Consider the following 17246-nt stretch of genomic DNA (forward strand, 5'->3'; position numbering starts at 1 on the left):
CTCCCTGTCGCAGCTTTTCCTTGCCGAAAATTCCGTCAATCATTTCCAACAGCTCTCCTTCTTACCACTCACATCGATACTAGGACAGACGTTTATCGATAATTGATCCATCTTACCACTGGCAATCATAACCACTTAGACAGACTTTTGCACAATGTCGTCTCCTGGTTCTGCCCGTCGTCGTGGTCGACCAGCAAGAAACTCTGCAGCTTCAACTCCCACTCGCCCAAGTGCGACGAACAGCGGGCAACCATCGCAGAATGCCTCGCAGACTACTCCACGGGCTTCGAGATCGCTAAGAGAAGTCGGCATTCCCTCCTCATCCCCGTTACGCTTCCAGTCATCCCCCCCACCTGAACCTCAACAAGACGATGCGGGTTCAAGAATGGACATCAGTTCCCCAATTAGAGAACCTCCAAGCACTGATGATATTGAAAGGACTCCCAGAGCAAATGCTCGCCCGATTGGAGGTATTAGAGTATCATACGTTCATAGGTCTATTTTGTTTTGAAAAATATGAAACAAAGGCTAATGACAACATAAATCAATATCGTTCAACAGATTCCTCACCAATTCGCTACATGTCTAGTTCAAGCCCAACTCGTGCAAATAGCCGCCCGAGCCGGACAGCTGATATTCCAAGCAGCAGCAGTGGTCTTTTTGTCCGGTCATCGCAATCAATTGGATCAAATGGCCTTCCCAATGTTTCGACAAGACGAGGTGCTATCCACTCCGATGCCTTCGGATCCTCATCAAGCCAGCGGAGACGAGTATTCGTCAATGAGAATGGCATGCCAGTCCGTGATGGTGAACCTCATTCAGATGCCACGTTTTCAAATGTACAGCCAGACACCTCCGAGGCCGACGCCCTTGGTGGAAGTTCTACTCGTATCATTTGGGGTACCAACATCTCCATCCAGGACTCGATGTCCGCATTTAAGAATTTCCTATACAATTTCGCCAAGAAATACCGCATGTGGGCAGATGGCGCTTCTGAAGAAGAAACCCGTGCAATGGGTGTAGCAGCTGACGAAAAAGAATACATCAAGATGCTGAATGATATGCGACAACTTGGGGTAACAGGGCTCAACTTGGATATCCGCAACCTGAAGGCATACCCGTCAACGTTGAAGCTTTGGCACCAGGTCCAAGCGTACCCACAGGAAATTATTCCGATCATGGATCAGGTAGTGAGGGATGTCATGATTGAACTGGCATTGAAGGAAATGGAATCACTCAGAGCACAAGCCAATCAACGACGTCAACCTAGGGCAAGAGATAACAGTTCAGTGCCACCTGTCACCAGCTCTGATATTGGAACTGAGGCTGGACGAGGTCAGCCGACGGAGGTGCCAAATCTAATGGCGGACGTGGAAAACAAAACTTTCAAAGTCCTACCATTTGGATTAGACAAGACGGTCAACATGAGAGACTTGGATCCCGCTGGTACGCTAGCTTAACCTCATTTTCTTTTAAAAAAAACATTTGTTATTGACACCTTCAACCACAGACATGGATAAACTCATCAGTATCAAAGGCCTCGTTATTCGGGCAAGCCCGATAATCCCTGACATGAAGGAAGGTAAGTAGTGATCACCCCCCTCCCAGTCACAATTTGACAACGCACTGACGGTCACTATTACAGCGTTCTTCCGCTGCGAGACTTGTCACTTCAGTGTTGCCGTTGACATCGACCGCGGCAAAATTGCAGAGCCTACTAAATGCCCCCGAGAAATTTGCGGGACATCTAACTCTATGCAACTCATTCACAACCGGTCGACTTTTGCCGATAAGCAGGTTATCAAACTCCAGGAAACCCCCGACTCAGTGCCCGATGGACAAACACCACATTCGGTCTCCCTCTGTGCTTATGATGAACTGGTTGATGTTTGCAAAGCTGGTGATAGAGTTGAAGTGACGGGCATATTTCGCAGCAACCCTGTTCGCGTGAACCCACGTCAACGAACTACCAAGGCTCTATTCAAGACTTATGTGGATGTGCTTCATGTGCAGAAGACAGACCGCAAGAAGCTTGGCATTGATGCCACAACCGTGGAGCAGGAGCTCTCTGAACAGGTTGCAGGTGAAGTGGAGCATGTCAGAAAAATTACAGCAGCGGAAGAGGAAAAGATAAAAGAAATTGCTGCCCGACCTGACGTCTACGAACTACTCTCACGGTCTCTAGCACCGAGCATTTACGAGATGGAAGATGTGAAGAAAGGTATTCTTCTCCAACTCTTCGGCGGAACGAACAAAACATTTGAAAAGGGAGGTAACCCGCGATATCGTGGTGATATCAACGTTCTGCTCTGCGGAGATCCCTCAACGTCAAAATCGCAACTGCTGCAATACGTGCATAAGATTGCACCCCGAGGGGTCTATACAAGTGGCAAAGGCTCGTCCGCCGTTGGTCTTACAGCATACGTCACCCGAGATCCAGAATCAAGGCAGTTAGTTCTCGAGTCAGGCGCCCTCGTACTCTCTGACGGAGGCGTCTGTTGCATCGACGAATTCGACAAGATGAATGATTCGACACGATCAGTCCTGCATGAGGTGATGGAGCAACAAACTGTTTCAATTGCGAAAGCGGGTATCATCACCACATTGAATGCCCGCACAAGTATCTTAGCCTCAGCCAACCCGATCGGAAGCAAGTACAACCCTAATTTACCCGTTCCGCAAAACATCGACCTGCCACCAACGTTACTATCGCGATTTGACCTGGTATATCTTGTGCTCGACCGCATCGATGAGCAAAACGATCGCCGGCTGGCGAAGCACCTGGTGGGGATGTATCTGGAAGACACACCGGAACACGGTACCAGCGAGGAAGTTCTTGTAAGTCGACTCATATTTCTCTGTACTTAAAAGTGTGAATGACCTCTTTCGCTGACCCACCGTTTTCCAGCCCGTCGAATTCCTCACCAGCTACATTACCTACGCCAAAAGACATATCAACCCCGTAATAACGCCTGAAGCGGGCACGGCGCTGATAGACTCCTACGTTGGCATGCGGAAACTGGGCGATGACATCCGCTCCGCCAATCGCCGTATAACCGCCACCACCCGCCAACTCGAATCCATGATTCGCCTCGCAGAAGCACATGCCCGCATGCGTTTATCAAGCGAAGTCCTCGCCAGCGATGTAGAGGAAGCGGTACGATTAATTCGGTCGGCACTGAAACAGGCCGCAACGGATGCGCGCACGGGGCTGATTGACATGGGATTGTTGACTGAGGGGACGAGTGCGAGCGAGAGGCGGCTGCGGGAGGATCTGAAGAGGGAGGTTTTGAGGGTTGTGGAGGAGCTTGGGGGTCGTGGTGGTGGGAGTGGGGTGCGGTGGTCGGAGGTACTAAGGCAGCTGAACGAAGGGGGTAGCATGGAGGTTGAAGGGGCGGAGTTTGCGGAGGCGGTGAGAGCGCTGGAAGCGGAGGGGATGGTTAGTGTTGTTGGAGAGGGGGCGAGGAGGAGCATACGGCGGATTGGGCTTGTGTGAGCAGAAAGGGGTGAAGTTCCTTGAAATTTCAATTTTGTTCGCTGGCTGCTTTTCCCTTGTTTACTAGTTACGGGATACAAGATACATAGCATATGATGGTCCATGAACTAATGTCTGCTGATTTCGTTATAGTATGCGTGCTGTTGGTGGATGGGCTATGTGTTGGCTCTCCTGGACTCCTGCGTTTTCCTCGTCCATTTCAGAGTCCTCCGTCCTGGACTCCTGGATAACTCAAGGATGAAGCTAACGAGCTGACTGCTAAGCGATGAGGTCATCGACAGTTTCTACCGAGGAAGGATAAGGTTTTCACGTGGGCTACCACTGCTCCCTGATTGGGCTGCGGCTTAGCATCGATCTTGCATCGCCGATATCAGATCCACGTGATATTGCACCGTTGACCTGGAATTTGCTCCGAATTTGCTGTTTCGAGCAATTCTGCCCGTCCTGTACCTGGATCTCGTCGCTGCCGATGTCCCTTGCTAGGGGGGGTCATGCGTGTATTGTGTATCCATATGTGTATATGCTATCTTCCATTAAACTTCTGTTTTCTCCCTAAATAGAGTTTGAAGCTCCATCCCAGCCACAGTGTCAGCCGTAGCTCGTAGCTAGCTTCCCTCCACTGCTCCTCCTCTCCTGCATTTCCTCCTCAACCTTCGCCTTCTCCTCCTTCTCCTCCTCCTCCCTTCCCTTCCCCTACCCATCGCTCCTCCCGCTGCAATCATGAGGTAAGTCTCCTCTCTCAAATTTCCCCAATTGGCTCCCAGCACCCCGGTTTACCCCGGCTGTTAACCCCCCCGCTAGATTCGGCCACCAGCTCCGCGCCTCCCTCATAAAAGAATACTACTGGCACTACATAGCCTACGATGATCTTAAAGCCGCTCTGAAAACCCCATACAAGTCAAATCCCACCTCCCCGACCGCCGCTGCAGCTCAGGAAACCCAACCCGCAAAGCCCAAGCGCAAGCCATGGACGGAGGAAGACGAGAGGCGCTTCGTCGCACTGCTGGAGAGCGAGCTGGATAAGGTGTTTACTTTCCAGAAGCTGAAGAGCGATGAGATCGTCGCGCGGATTGTGCAGAGTGAGAAAGAGGTTAATGACGTCGTGGCTATGATGAGGGCTGCTGCTGCCGGGGGTGGTGGGAATAGTGCTGGAGGCAGGAGGGGGTCGCAGATTAGCAGTCGTGGGGTTGAAGCTGCTGCTGGCAGTGTCGCAGTCGGCGGTGGAATGGCGCCGACTGATGAGGATTTCTTGCTGCTAGAGGAGGATCTCAGTGATATCATTGCCGACGTCCATGATTTGGCCAAGTATGTGCAGTTGAATTATACGGGGTTTCAGAAGATTATCAAGAAGCATGATGTAAGATCTTCTTCTTCTTCTTCTTCTTTTTCCCCATCTTTTATTCCACGTCTCTTATTTTCATCGGCTATATTTCTTCTTTCTCTCTATGCTTGGAACAGGAGTGGTGAAAAAATTTTTTTTCTGACATATTTTGCGGGATAGAAACAAACACAATGGCATTTGAAGCCCGTGTTCGCAGCACGGCTAAAAGCAAAGCCGTTTTTCAAGGACAACTACGATGCGTTCGTGGTTAAATTGTCCAGGTTGTATGATTTGGTTAGGAACAAGGGCGCTCCTGTCACCGGTGACAGTGCAGCGGGCGGTTCGCAGCAGAATTTCATCCGGGAGACAACTAAGTATTGGGTACATCCGGACAACATTACGGAATTGAAACTTATCATCCTGAAGGTTTGTTTGGAATCCTCAAGAAATGTTTTCTTTTTTGTTTTTTGTTTTTTTTTTTTCATGTGTGTGGGGATATCTAACGAGTTGCTAGCATCTCCCCGTTTTGGTATTCAATCCCACAAAAGAATTCGATGAGCGAGATTCAGCTATCTCCTCTATTTACTATGACAATCCAGAAACCTGGGAGCTCTATACTGGGCGCTTAAAGAAGACTGAAGGTGCGGAGGCGATCCGACTACGGTGGTATGGTGGCATGGAAAATGATCAGATTTTCGTTGAGAGGAAAACGCACCGGGAGGATTGGACAGGAGAGAAATCGGTCAAAGCGCGGTTCCCGATTAAGGAGAAACATGTAAATTCTTTTTTGTCTGGGAGAATGACTGTCGAGAGCATCTTTGAGAAGGCCAGGAAAGATGGAAAGAAGAGCGAGCAACAGATTGCTGACTGGGAGCAGTTGGCGCGGGAGGTGCAATATCGTGTAGTTACTCGGAAGCTCAAGCCAGTTACGAGGTCGTTTTATCATCGGACTGCATTCCAGCTTCCTGGAGATGCGAGAGTGCGGATATCGTTGGATACCGAGCTGACCATGATCCGAGAGGATAATCTAGATGGCCGCAAAAGGTCTGGGTCCAATTGGCGGCGAATGGATATCGGAATTGACTACCCTTTTCTCCAACTACCTGCGCAGGATGTCGAAAGATTTCCCTACGCTATTTTGGAAGTGAAGTTGCAGACGCAGGCGGGTCAAGCACCTCCACCATGGATCCGGGATCTAATCTCCAGTCATCTGGTGGAAGCTGTCCCCAAATTCAGCAAGTTCATTCATGGAACGGCAAATCTATTCCCAGACCATATCGACCTGCTCCCCTTCTGGATGCCGCAGATGGACGTCGATATTCGAAAACCCATCACCCGCAGGTTCGGCATCGAGCGACCGGTCCAAACTAGCCAATCGACAACTGACATCATGGACGATGATGGCGACGATGATGACGAGTCCGACGATGACGCTGACGCTGACGATGCTGGTGGTAGTGATCCCGCAGCGCGCAACGAAGTCGACGCACGCGAAAACGGCCACGCATCATCCTCATCCGTGCACGGAACCAACGCAATCCATTTCCAATCCCTCCAACCCCTTCCTCAAGGCGAAGACAACGACGACCCTTTACAAGACTCCAGCATCTCCCAAGTTATGGGTAACGCGCTCGATATCGAAGAGCGTATCGCTGCCCAACGAAATCTTATTGATATCGGCGGCGATGACTACCCGCTCTATGACTCCGAAGACGAGTCGAGCGGACAAGACGACCTCGAAGAGGCACGGAGGATCGGTGGCTGGCAATATCGCATTAAGCTTGCGAAACACTACGTTCGCGCTGCGGGAAGATCTACCCTGAATGCTGCGAAATACTTAGCACCCGTCCCGAGACCGACGGCGATGCCCATCAATAATGGCGTCAGTGGGGTGGGGAGGTTCATACCGCCAGATCAAATGCAGGTTAAGCGGTTTAAAGCACCGAAGGGGAAACGTAAGTTTTTACATATTTATTTCCACTCCATCATTTTGCTATTTGTGCTATCTTTAGTACGATTTCCCAACCTAACTGGTCCAATATTCGGCCCAATAGGAATCCACGTCCCCGTCCGTGTCGAACCAAAAGTCTACTTCGCCGCTGAACGCACATTCCTTTCCTGGCTCGAATTTTCCATCATCCTCGGCTCCATCGCTGCCACCCTACTCAATTTCGGCCACGACACCGTCACGCTTGTGTCGTCGTGGGTGTTTACTATACTCGCCTGCTTGTCGCTCGTGTATAGCTTGCTGCTGTATATGTGGCGCGTTGATAAGATTCGGAAACGGCGGGATGTAAAGCATGTTTATCATGAGAAGTGGGGGCCGACGGTGCTTTGTGTGGGCTTGCTTGTGGCTGTTTGTGTTAATTTTGGATTGAGGGCTAGGTCTGGGGGGTGAAAGTGTGGTAGCAGCTGCTCACGGCAGAGTACGGGGAAACGGACGGCGGTTGACTTACATATGAGGATATAGTATGTATATATGATGTTTTTCTTTTATTGGCGAAGAGGGAATTTCTCGCTTGATGCTGATCACCGTCCTCCCTTCGTCCTTGTTTTTTTCGGGCTTTTTATTTATTTATTTTCATTTTTTTGGTTTTTTTTTTTTTTTTTCATGTCTTGCTTTGGGGTTTCCGGCTTCTGGTTTTGCCTTTTCTGTAAACTTATGTTGCTGAATGTCCTGTATATGTCTCTTTATCTATCATGCGTCCGATGTACGCTAGAAAATGTTGGGGAAGAATAATATATATTAATGGATGACAAGTTGATGCTGGAAAAGAAACAACTAGGTTGTGTTGCGTGTTGTAACCCAACCTCCCTCCCCCCCTTTCTACCAATGTTACAATGGATACAACCTAGGTCACCAGGAGATCGGGAAAACAAGTATAAAAGCACAACCACACGCAAGAAGACTAAGCAGACCCGAATTTCCTTTGAGCTGAAGTGAATATCCCAGTGAAATTGAACTTTTAGAAATGTACAAAAATAAAAATTAGAACAGCTATAACTGATCCCTGGAATATGAGCAAAGTACCTGTATAAAAACGACATGATCAAGAAAAAGGTCTAGCAAATACGAAAAAAAAAAAAAAAGTTAAACCTTCATTATTTCTTTCTTCGTCTCGGATTCCCCTACCGCTTCTTGATGCTGACATCTAAATTGCCCACTAGCCACACAGTCACAAATACGCTGAACAAACCTGCCGCCATCGTCAGTGGTTTACGGAGAATCGCGAGTGCCGGATAGTCGTATGTCACCTGCCAGGATTAGTCAGTTAGCAATTCAGGTTCAGGGAGCCTTCAGAAGCAACAAGCGTTAAAGAATCAAGAAAAGTGATGCATTCCATACAATAATATGACCTTCCCGCGCCTCATCTGCCACATTCGTCGTCCGCAACGTCAAAACAGTCCTCCCCACGGTGTCCATAAACGTCTTGTGCAGTCCGAGCTCCGACTCAACCATATACGGCATCCCAACCCCATCAACTAGCTCATACTTTACAGAACGCGCGCCTTCAGGTAGGATCACGCGCAACTGGATTTTCTCGTATTGCACTCCCTCGGGCACCTTTGGGCCCTCCAGGAATGGTAGCTTGAGCACATACGACTCCCCACCAGCCTTGCGCAGGAACGATGACAACCCATTGTTCCAGCCAATGCGGAAACTATACTTCCACCCACCAAAAACGGGGTAGCGCGGCTTGAGCTCCAGCAGCGCTTCACGGTTTTTCACACCTGGGCGGAAGCGGCTTGTTGAGACGTTGCCAATGTCGTCGGTGAAATAAGCATCGACGGAGCCTGGGAGTAATGGGATGCGCAGGTCACTCATTGCGGATGTGGGAAGGTTGTGGTAGTTTCTCATAGCCCACCCGACGCGGGAGAAGTGTTTTGAGAGCTTGGCACCGTCATTGCGGAGCCAGAGACGCTCCTCTGTTGCAAGGTTGCTACCCCAGTGCGAGATTTCGATGTCTCGCTCGAGGAGGGAGCAGGTTATGACTGGTTTGGTGAATTCGTAGCGGACAGTTATCATAGGCACCGTGGCGCCGGTGGATATTTTGGAGGTCTTGTACGGTCCATACGTGTAGGTGCTCCCTTGTCGATCTGGGTCAGCGCCGGATTTCAGGCCAGAAGTCTCCGTATAATCCGGCACATTGGAGCTGGGGAATTTGATCTTTGTCTTCTGGTTGTCGGTTGTGTAAGCGGATGGGGCGTAGACGGGAAACGAGTATGAGAGGTATTGTTTAGCGTCTTGCTCAATAGCTGCAGGGAGCGGAGCCAGAGCTTGCAGGATGTAGTAGGATATGCTCAGGGTGATTTGAGAGGACGCTTTCAGTGACTCCGGGAAGTGAACGACGAAGTATTGGTTGGGGCTGTAATATTAAACATGTTAGAATGACAACTTGTACCAGAGACCTTCCGCCGAAGTTACGTTCGGCGCAAATGAACCATTCAGAAGTGGCAATGGCAAACCAACCTCGACTGCAACACCTCCGTGGCCTCCACCAGAAACTTGCCAGCCGATGGCGCATTCTTATCACGCACTTCTAGTCCCCCCACTATCACATCTGATGCGAAAGGGATGAAGTACTGCTCCTGCGGCTCCTTGGCAGTGTTCTCTATCACGACATTGACAGTTTCCCGCACGTAACCTTTTTCAAGATTTATATTTCTGAGGAGATTGATGTTCTTGAACACTTTGGGAGGGCTGAAATCGTTCGATAATATCAATCGCGATGAGGTGTGTGTGGTGGAATTGGCAGTCGTGGCAAGGACCCCGGAGATTGAAGGAGTCAAAAAGCCGCAAAGCACAGCTGCGGTAGGTAAGAGCCTCATGGTGGCAGAGCTTGCTACCAGTGGACCAATTTATGGTCCCGGACACTGTAGATATCGCAGCGAGACGTGGAGCAACAAGAAATGGGATTGCTCGAGCTGATGCTGTGGTCTGGCAGCGTATGTGTCCCGTATGAAGATACCACGGGAGGCGAAGCGGCCACAAGCGCAGCGGACATGCAGTTATAGCATGAACCAATTAGATTCGTGGATTCTCTTTCCCCAACTTCCTCCACCAAACACGAAAATGACATCCGCTGCACATGCTGTGTACAAATAGATATAATGTTGAAGCAGATAGATGTGTTCTAAATCTTGCGAATATTTCTTTGATAATTTGACTCATATAAACGAGAGGAATTCTTAAAACTCGATTTCTGAGACAAATTTTGAAATGAATCATGTAAGATCAGAGATTAAATGAAGAAACACTTAATCTGAGTAAATAGATTCATTATTTAGACTCTATTTGAGAAGACCGTGACTGCAATCTTTTCAGCTGTATCAGATATTTTATTACTTGATCTGCTATATATTCTTTATCAGAGAGTTCATTTCTCCAGGGGTTTGGTCACGTGGTATTGCAGCGAGCGATTAGGGTGGGCATTCCAACATACTAGTGCTAATATGTTTTGATGATCAACACCACAGTCGAATCACGGGGGGTTTGCGCTCGGGAAACCGATTGAGTTATTCCCATTCATGTAACAAAGAGGATTCCTAGGGCTGCCTCAGTATGCACGCTCTACGAACTGCGGATCGCCTCTGGAAGTGGCGCAATCCGCGCTTCAAACTTCCAACAGAGCTAAGATGCTATAGATCGTTTCACGGACGAAATCAATTCGGGGAGATAAACAAGTTCCTGAAAATCTCAGAAGAGGTGCAAGATGCTGTGGCTTCATCGAGGCCTGTTGTAGCTTTGGAGACGACTATTTATACGCATGGTGCGCCTCCCATGGAATCCTTCGATTTGCTTCTACAAATTGTAACTAAAGCTGGAGATAGGATTCCCATATCCTGATAATGTCGCTCTAGCATCCCGACTAGATTCGATTGTACGAGAGGGGGGTGCGGTTCCTGCTACTATAGGTGTCCTCAACGGCGTTGCTCGAGTGGGAATGGCACCTGATGAGCTCGCCGAGCTCGCATCTTCATCCCAAACCCAGAAGGTCTTGAAGGTCTCTCGTAGGGACCTCGGATATATTTGTGGCCTGGTAACTGAGCTACCGCTAACTATAGTGTGCAGCAATCGCTAACCGTTTACTAGGGTCTGAGCGGGAAGAAGATGAATGGAGGGACTACAATTGCTGGTACCATGGTGCTCGCTCATATTGCGGGGATCAAAGTATTTGCTACTGGTGGCCTCGGTGCGTTCATCCAGGGTAGAAGTGATAATCAATATGGATACAAGCTCTAACATCCAATAGGTGGTGTGCACCGTGTGGGGAAAACTCTATGGATATATCTGGTGAGATTAGCGGGATGCCTTTCGCTTGATTGAACGTCGCAAATAATGCTAAGATATGCCCAGCCGACCTCACTGAGCTTGGCCGAACTCCTGTTGCGCTTATCAGCTCAGGTTGTAAAAGCTTTTTAGATATCCCGCGGACGCTTGAGTACCTCGAGACCGAAGGGGTGATGGTTGGAGTCTTTGCAGATGGACGTGAGGGAAGTGTGGATTTCCCTGCTTTTTATACCAGAAACAGCGGAATAAAAGCACAAAAAATCATATGTGATGAAGCAGAAGCAGCTGCCATCATTTGTAAGTGTTCTGGTGACATTCGGATTTACTTTACACTCGCTATGTTGTTTTGCTCGTTTCTTCTTACTATTTTATCTGTCCAACAGCATCAGGACCTCTCATGCTAATACCCTGCCAGATGCACAATCCCGTCTAAACATATCTTCAGGTTTGGTTTTCGCCAATCCAGTGCCAGGGGAATTTTCATTCCCCAAGAAGGAGATTGATGATATAATTGAACAAGCCCTTGAATCATCTAAGCTTGAAGACATCCATGGCAGTGATAATACCCCTTTCGTTCTAGCCAAAATTAAGGAGTTGAGTCATGGGAAAAGCGTGACTACGAACACAGCTTTGGTAGAGAGCAATGTGGAACGCGGAACCAAAGTTGCGTTAGAGCTTGCCAAACTGGAAAATGGATGTCCAGTGGAAGAGAATCGGTGAGCTAATTTTGTAATTAACTACGGTTGGAATCTCTGGCTGATTTTGGGTTATATTTTGATATGCAGACATATGCCAGGGTATTTAACGAGTGCTCCGTTATCTTCGGAGTCTCCTTCAACTCAAAACACCCTCAAACGTCCCATTCCAACAATACCTACGTCCAAACCCATACTAGGGAATGTTGAAGAGGCCAATATATTAGTCGCCGGGTCTCTTGCAGTAGACTTTGCGTGCGATTATACACCCGTGACACAAAGCGGTGACGGTATCCCCGCTCTCCAAACATCTAACCCCTCAATCATTAGACAAAGCTTAGGGGGAGTTGGCCACAACGTAGCTCTAGCAGCGAATTACGCTGGCAGCTCAGTGCTCCTTTGCAGCGTCGTTGCGGACGATCTCAGCGGCCGTGCAGCGCTCTCTGGCCTAAAAAACTGTCAACCTAATCTGCAAGTTCAAGGTATCCAGGTTCTTAACCCAGCCACTGGCTCCAGGACTTCTCAATATGTCTCTGTCAATGACGAGAGGAAAAACCTCATGCTTGCCATGGCAGATATGGCGATCATGGAAACGCCTGAGCAGCATCTTGATTTCGACACCTTGTGGCGCCCTCTTATCCAGAGCGCACGGCCCAGCTGGATCGTCATCGATGCGAATTGGAGCCCAGATGTCATCGCAAAGTGGATTTCACTGGCGAAATCCCACGGAGCCAAAATCGCATTTGAACCAGTATCCAACGAAAAATCAACCCGCCTCTTCACACGCTCGCTTTCAAACTCAAAATCAATCATCCAGCCGTCAATCACAATTCCAAACCACTCCATCGACCTCGTGACTCCTAACCGCCACGAGCTGACAGCCATGTATACAACAGCGCGAGAATCTGGCCTCTTCGAGAGCGCGGAATGGTGGCAGGTCATCAACTCCCTAGAAATGCCTAGTAATGGCTCGCGCGATCGACTAGTCTCTGCAACAAACTCTCAACTCGTAGATGAAGGGATCCCGCAACAAAGCATTCGGCTTCTGCCTTTTATCCCCTGCATAATCACCAAACTCGGTCCGAAGGGCGTGTTACTTACTCAGATCTTGCCGCATGATGATGAGCGGCTTCGCTCTGCGGATTACGCATGTTATATCTTGAGCAGATCTTATGGCGGTAGTAGCAATGGCCCTGTTGGCGGGGTTTACATGCGTCTCTTCCCGCCGGAAGAAGTCCTGGGGGATAAGAATGTGGTCAGTGTTAACGGTGCTGGCGACACGTTGCTTGGGGTGATCGTTGCGGGACTTGCTAAGTGTGAATGGAAGGGTGATGCGGGCTTGAGGAGTTTAGACGATATCATTCCTGTTGCCCAGAGAGCTAGTATAGAGACCCTGAAGAGTACAGCTGCAGTGAGCAAGGAGATTTCAGGTCTAGAAGGACTATTACGGCGCAGATAAAGCCGTAATCAAATATCTAATATCAGAATTATACAGACCTGGCTGGCCGGTTAAAAAGTACGCGGGCGACAAACTGTAAAGAAAAAAAAGAACCGGGGAAAAAAGATAGCCGAACGCGGGGGTCGAACCCGCAGCCTTGCGGTCACATGAACGTGATCTAAGAGCCGCACGCTCTACCGATTGAGCTAGCCCGGCTTAGTTGATTGGGGGGGTTCTCCAGCTGTGACTTACCTGCTCTCCTCTCAGCATATCCAACCTTCTATCTAAACCTGAATAAAAAAATTGTTCCTAAATGTTGTCTACTAGGCTTGGTTACATGGGACCTCAATATACTCTGAAGTATACTATATATGTATCTGCTCCTGCTAACATCTCCCCGGGTTATCACCACTACCTTTTCTTCTACAGAGTACCCAAATCGATTGTTGCCAAAATTTGCTCTATAAAACCGCTAATGTCTTAATAGAATAGCCATATCAAATACTCGATGAATCAAGGGTTGTCGACAGTGGGCTTGACTAAATCAAATAACAAATATAAAAAGAATACGGGCCCCAGTAGTGTGATTCGAAATCCTTTCATGAATCAACTAGTTAATATGTGATTCCTCCTTGCTCCTCCTTTCCCGACAGCCCATCCCAGCCTGAAACTTGTAGAGTCTCGCGATGGATCAATCAGTTCATATACTCAATTTTTATCACATTGTGATGAGCAACAGCTGTAAATGGGGCAAGTCAACAAGAAGGTAAAAGAGTTTAGTTGTATGTGGTATCGAGAGATACATGGAAGACACGGTCATAATAGACTGAAGGAGATTAGATATAAAAATCGGAGTTTAGACATCGAGGGATAGGAGCTCATTTGTCCAGACGCCCCAATGCGCGTTCTTCCGGCAGCTCTTTCATAATGGTTACTATATCCACAGTGTAGACTGCAACTTAAATCCATGAATGTTGGCAAATTCAAGAAAAAAAGATCTATTACTTCTGACTTACGACTCTTACAAGGGATTCCCTTGAACTAATATTTTCTGGTTAGGGAATACAACCTGTCTTTAAAGCGATGTGCACAATTCTCAAAAGTATTTGGCGGGAATTGGTACGTAGTCATGGTGTTGAAAGCAATTCCCGACTTTTCTTAGATGTAAATACGCCTGAGTTAGTTTTAAGAGAATATTTATGGGAACAGGGCTTCAAGTTTCGCTATATTGTTTATTGACATGGCGAAACTTTTCATGGGCCATTTCACTTTCTAACTGAAGTCAAAATACAGTCACTGGGGGGGAGGGGGGGAATCTTAACATTTCTGACTTTAGACGTAGTCTAAATACCTGCAAGTTGGTAATCTGTAGTTATCTACATCCCAATATTTCCTTCGAACACCGCTCCATTGCCCATCAAGCGGCGGGACCTTCACTTCTTCCCAATCGACATCGAATCCAGCCTCCAGGAGGTCCATTTCCACAACTTTCTGATAGACATCATAGCTTATTTGTCGGTCCGCACCCATCCCGTTGAAGAAGCCCCATTTGCCGTTCGGCTCAAGGAGGCCGATTACTTGCTCGGAAAAGAATTCTCGGAAGTCAGAGTAGGTTTCGGCAAAAGTGTCGTAATAAATTGCATCAAATGTCTTCCCTTCATCTATAAGTTTTGGAAGGACGTCCTGCCATCTGCCCTCGTGGATGGTGACACCGGGCCTTTCATGCCAACCTTTCTTTTTCATATCCTCTATGACAGCAGGATGCGCTTCGATGATGTGGTGTGCGCTTGGCTGTTGTGCTTGGAAAAGATGGTCCACAATTCCCATTCCATGTCCAATGTTTACAACACGCAATCCAGGAGTGGGAAGAAGGACTTTCGCAGACTTTGCCATGATGTCTGTTTCCCACGCCATCATAACGCCATTTTGATCTTCGTCGACTAATCGATCATGTTGGAATGTCAATTTTGATTGAAGGTAGCGAGAGCTGGTAACATCAGCATCTGCTGACTCTACCCTATTCTGATTTGACCCATTACCCAGCTCAGGAGCGGGGTGTTGCATTCCCTCCTCGGATTCCTCCACCACAAGAGAAGCATCCTCATCCCCTTTCTCATCGCCGTCATCATCTGAGAGCATTTGATAGCCATCCAATCGATTAAGGAGCATTTCAGCTCGCACGCCTGCATCAACCATTAAACCATAAAGCTCTTTGAGCCCAAGTCTCCTAGCCAAACAGCCAGGGGTTTCATTGTTAGCATCCAAGTCATTCCAAATGGCCCCTTCTTGCAGAAGGAACTTCACAACATCCCTGCCCCGGTCAGCCACGCTACACGATCCATCTAATGCTGCTGCGGAATCTCCATTTGAAGTCCCATTGGTAGCTTCGTGGTTGTTTGTTAATTCCTTGGCATCTGACTCACACGCAGAAATTGCAGCATGAAGAGGAGTGTAACCGGTCTCAGGGTCTTTGACATTCACTGGGTTTTCTGCTTTCTCATTGGCGCGGATTAGTTGACGAAGTTTTGGAATGTTATGTTGCGATGCAGCAAGGAGGATTTCTTGTATGTCGGTGTCAACGTCTATAGAACCCAGTTCGTCCCTGAAATCTGCCATGGCCAAGTAATAGGATATCGGATTTTCCCCTCTTCTCCTTTTTCAGTGTATTTTTATATCAAAAGGCTTGGCCCCCAACTCAACACCCCTTTCGTTCCATGTAGTAGTCGTTTGTAAGCTGAATGAGACGTGAGGATCGAGTCTCCACTAGTTATATGTCAAGTACACCGTAGGAAAATGTAGCACATGTCGTTTAATTTCCCCACCACGAACTCGTCTAAATCACATGATCGCATACTGTTTGGATTGGTTCGTTCCCCTTTTGGTGGTGGCCCAACATCCACCTCCCTCCAAATACTCGTTAACTACTATATCTAGACCTATCGCAGATATACTAAAAGTTCTATGGAAATGAAGTCATAAATGGGGAAGAGAATGTCTCGAGCCCGCCTATTTTTTCCAGAACAATTCAATCCTATCTCAATTGACGCACGCTTGGCAATGGTTTTGAAGTGCTAAGAAGGAAGTGGCGCTTGTGGCTTATCCTCTGACACGGACCAACAAACATGAGACTAACGTGTAACAGGTGAAAAGCACAAGTATTGTTACTGATGAGGAGAATTCCTGCGAGAATTCCTGCGTGGATTCGGGATACCGATCCTGAAAATCCTTTGATGTAACGGCGACCGAGACGCATTGATCGAGGCCATACTGGATACCTACCAGTTATCAAGTGATTGAAGGTCTCCAGATTGAAATTGTCTCTACCTCTTATGGAACAGAGTCCCTTTGTTAGAAAGAGAAGTGTTTCCTACATACGGATTATAGGGACATTTTGATACACTAAGCATTGGGGAGGAGCAATAGCTTCATGGCAATATTCCACATTATGACAACTTTGAGAAGAAAATTAGGGGCTGACCAATGTTACTTCTTTACGCTCTTCAAGCTTCTGAAGCTGCCATTGATAATGTGGAATTTAACTCAAATACGAAGTCATGCGCATTACATTTTTCCTTTTTAGGTGATCACACACCTTTACTTTCAGAGAACAGGAGGAATCGTCTCATATCCAGAGCTCGGGCCCAGACTGAGATTTCCTAACCAAGACATTTCAAACTCCAATTTTACATGCTATAACGATTATGGATGAGATGCCTCCATATGGGGAAATGCCTGTGTGGCTTTGACTACTAATCTGGCAATAACTGGTTTGGGTCTATGCCTGAACCCAGCTTCATCGCACCACTACGAGATGCCCCTTGTCATCAGGCCATCAGAGGCACATAGTGTACATTGGCAGCTACATCTAACGTCTCATGAGCCTCAAAGTTACCATTTATCCACTTAAAATGCGTCTCAAGGAGTCTACTCCTGCGAAGGAAGGCATCTTGGCGATCTTGCTAGCCGCCTGAGGATGGTAGTTCAATCTATCGAACTGAGCTTGA

General features: G+C 47.9%; 5 protein-coding genes and 1 non-coding gene across 6 annotated transcripts; 3 read left to right on the forward strand and 3 right to left on the reverse strand.

Annotated features, from left to right (window-relative positions):
• Positions 1 to 154: 154 nt before the first annotated feature.
• HCBG_00873 (DNA replication licensing factor MCM4) lies at positions 155 to 4076 on the forward strand (the record flags this gene model as incomplete). Its single annotated transcript, XM_045427923.1, has 6 exons — positions 155 to 470; positions 562 to 1446; positions 1511 to 1582; positions 1646 to 2838; positions 2909 to 3506; positions 3629 to 4076. 5 exons carry the CDS (start codon positions 155 to 157, stop codon positions 3494 to 3496), a joined length of 3054 nt encoding a protein of 1017 aa, XP_045291898.1.
• A 140-nt stretch (positions 4077 to 4216) lies between these two features.
• Positions 4217 to 7277, forward strand: HCBG_00874 (vacuolar transporter chaperone 4; the record flags this gene model as incomplete). The annotated part of the gene is made up of 5 exons (XM_045427924.1): positions 4217 to 4221; positions 4298 to 4853; positions 4998 to 5243; positions 5332 to 6772; positions 6872 to 7277. 5 exons carry the CDS (start codon positions 4217 to 4219, stop codon positions 7213 to 7215), a joined length of 2592 nt encoding a protein of 863 aa, XP_045291899.1.
• Positions 7278 to 7616: 339 nt separating this feature from the next.
• HCBG_00875 (oligosaccharyltransferase alpha subunit) lies at positions 7617 to 9706 on the reverse strand (the record flags this gene model as incomplete). The annotated part of the gene is made up of 3 exons (XM_045427925.1): positions 7617 to 8072; positions 8164 to 9184; positions 9289 to 9706. The coding sequence occupies 3 exons, from the start codon at positions 9645 to 9647 to the stop codon at positions 7947 to 7949; spliced, it is 1506 nt and encodes a 501-aa protein (XP_045291900.1).
• A 674-nt stretch (positions 9707 to 10380) lies between these two features.
• HCBG_00876 (IdgA domain-containing protein) lies at positions 10381 to 13263 on the forward strand (the record flags this gene model as incomplete). The annotated part of the gene is made up of 6 exons (XM_045427926.1): positions 10381 to 10588; positions 10912 to 11011; positions 11072 to 11112; positions 11176 to 11406; positions 11525 to 11825; positions 11895 to 13263. The coding sequence occupies 6 exons, from the start codon at positions 10381 to 10383 to the stop codon at positions 13261 to 13263; spliced, it is 2250 nt and encodes a 749-aa protein (XP_045291901.1).
• Positions 13264 to 13370: 107 nt separating this feature from the next.
• Positions 13371 to 13458, reverse strand: HCBG_11002. Its single transcript has one exon. It is a non-coding gene; the product is annotated as a tRNA-Lys (tRNA).
• A 1094-nt stretch (positions 13459 to 14552) lies between these two features.
• On the reverse strand, positions 14553 to 15956 carry HCBG_00877 (arginine N-methyltransferase; the record flags this gene model as incomplete). The annotated part of the gene is made up of 1 exon (XM_045427927.1): positions 14553 to 15956. The coding sequence occupies one exon, from the start codon at positions 15856 to 15858 to the stop codon at positions 14575 to 14577; it is 1284 nt and encodes a 427-aa protein (XP_045291902.1).
• Between the last annotated feature and the right edge of the window lie 1290 nt (positions 15957 to 17246).

The sequence above is a fragment of the Histoplasma capsulatum genome, assembly GCF_000150115.1.
Source record: "Histoplasma capsulatum G186AR genomic scaffold supercont2.1, whole genome shotgun sequence".
In the NCBI taxonomy this organism is placed as follows: domain Eukaryota; kingdom Fungi; phylum Ascomycota; class Eurotiomycetes; order Onygenales; family Ajellomycetaceae; genus Histoplasma; species Histoplasma capsulatum.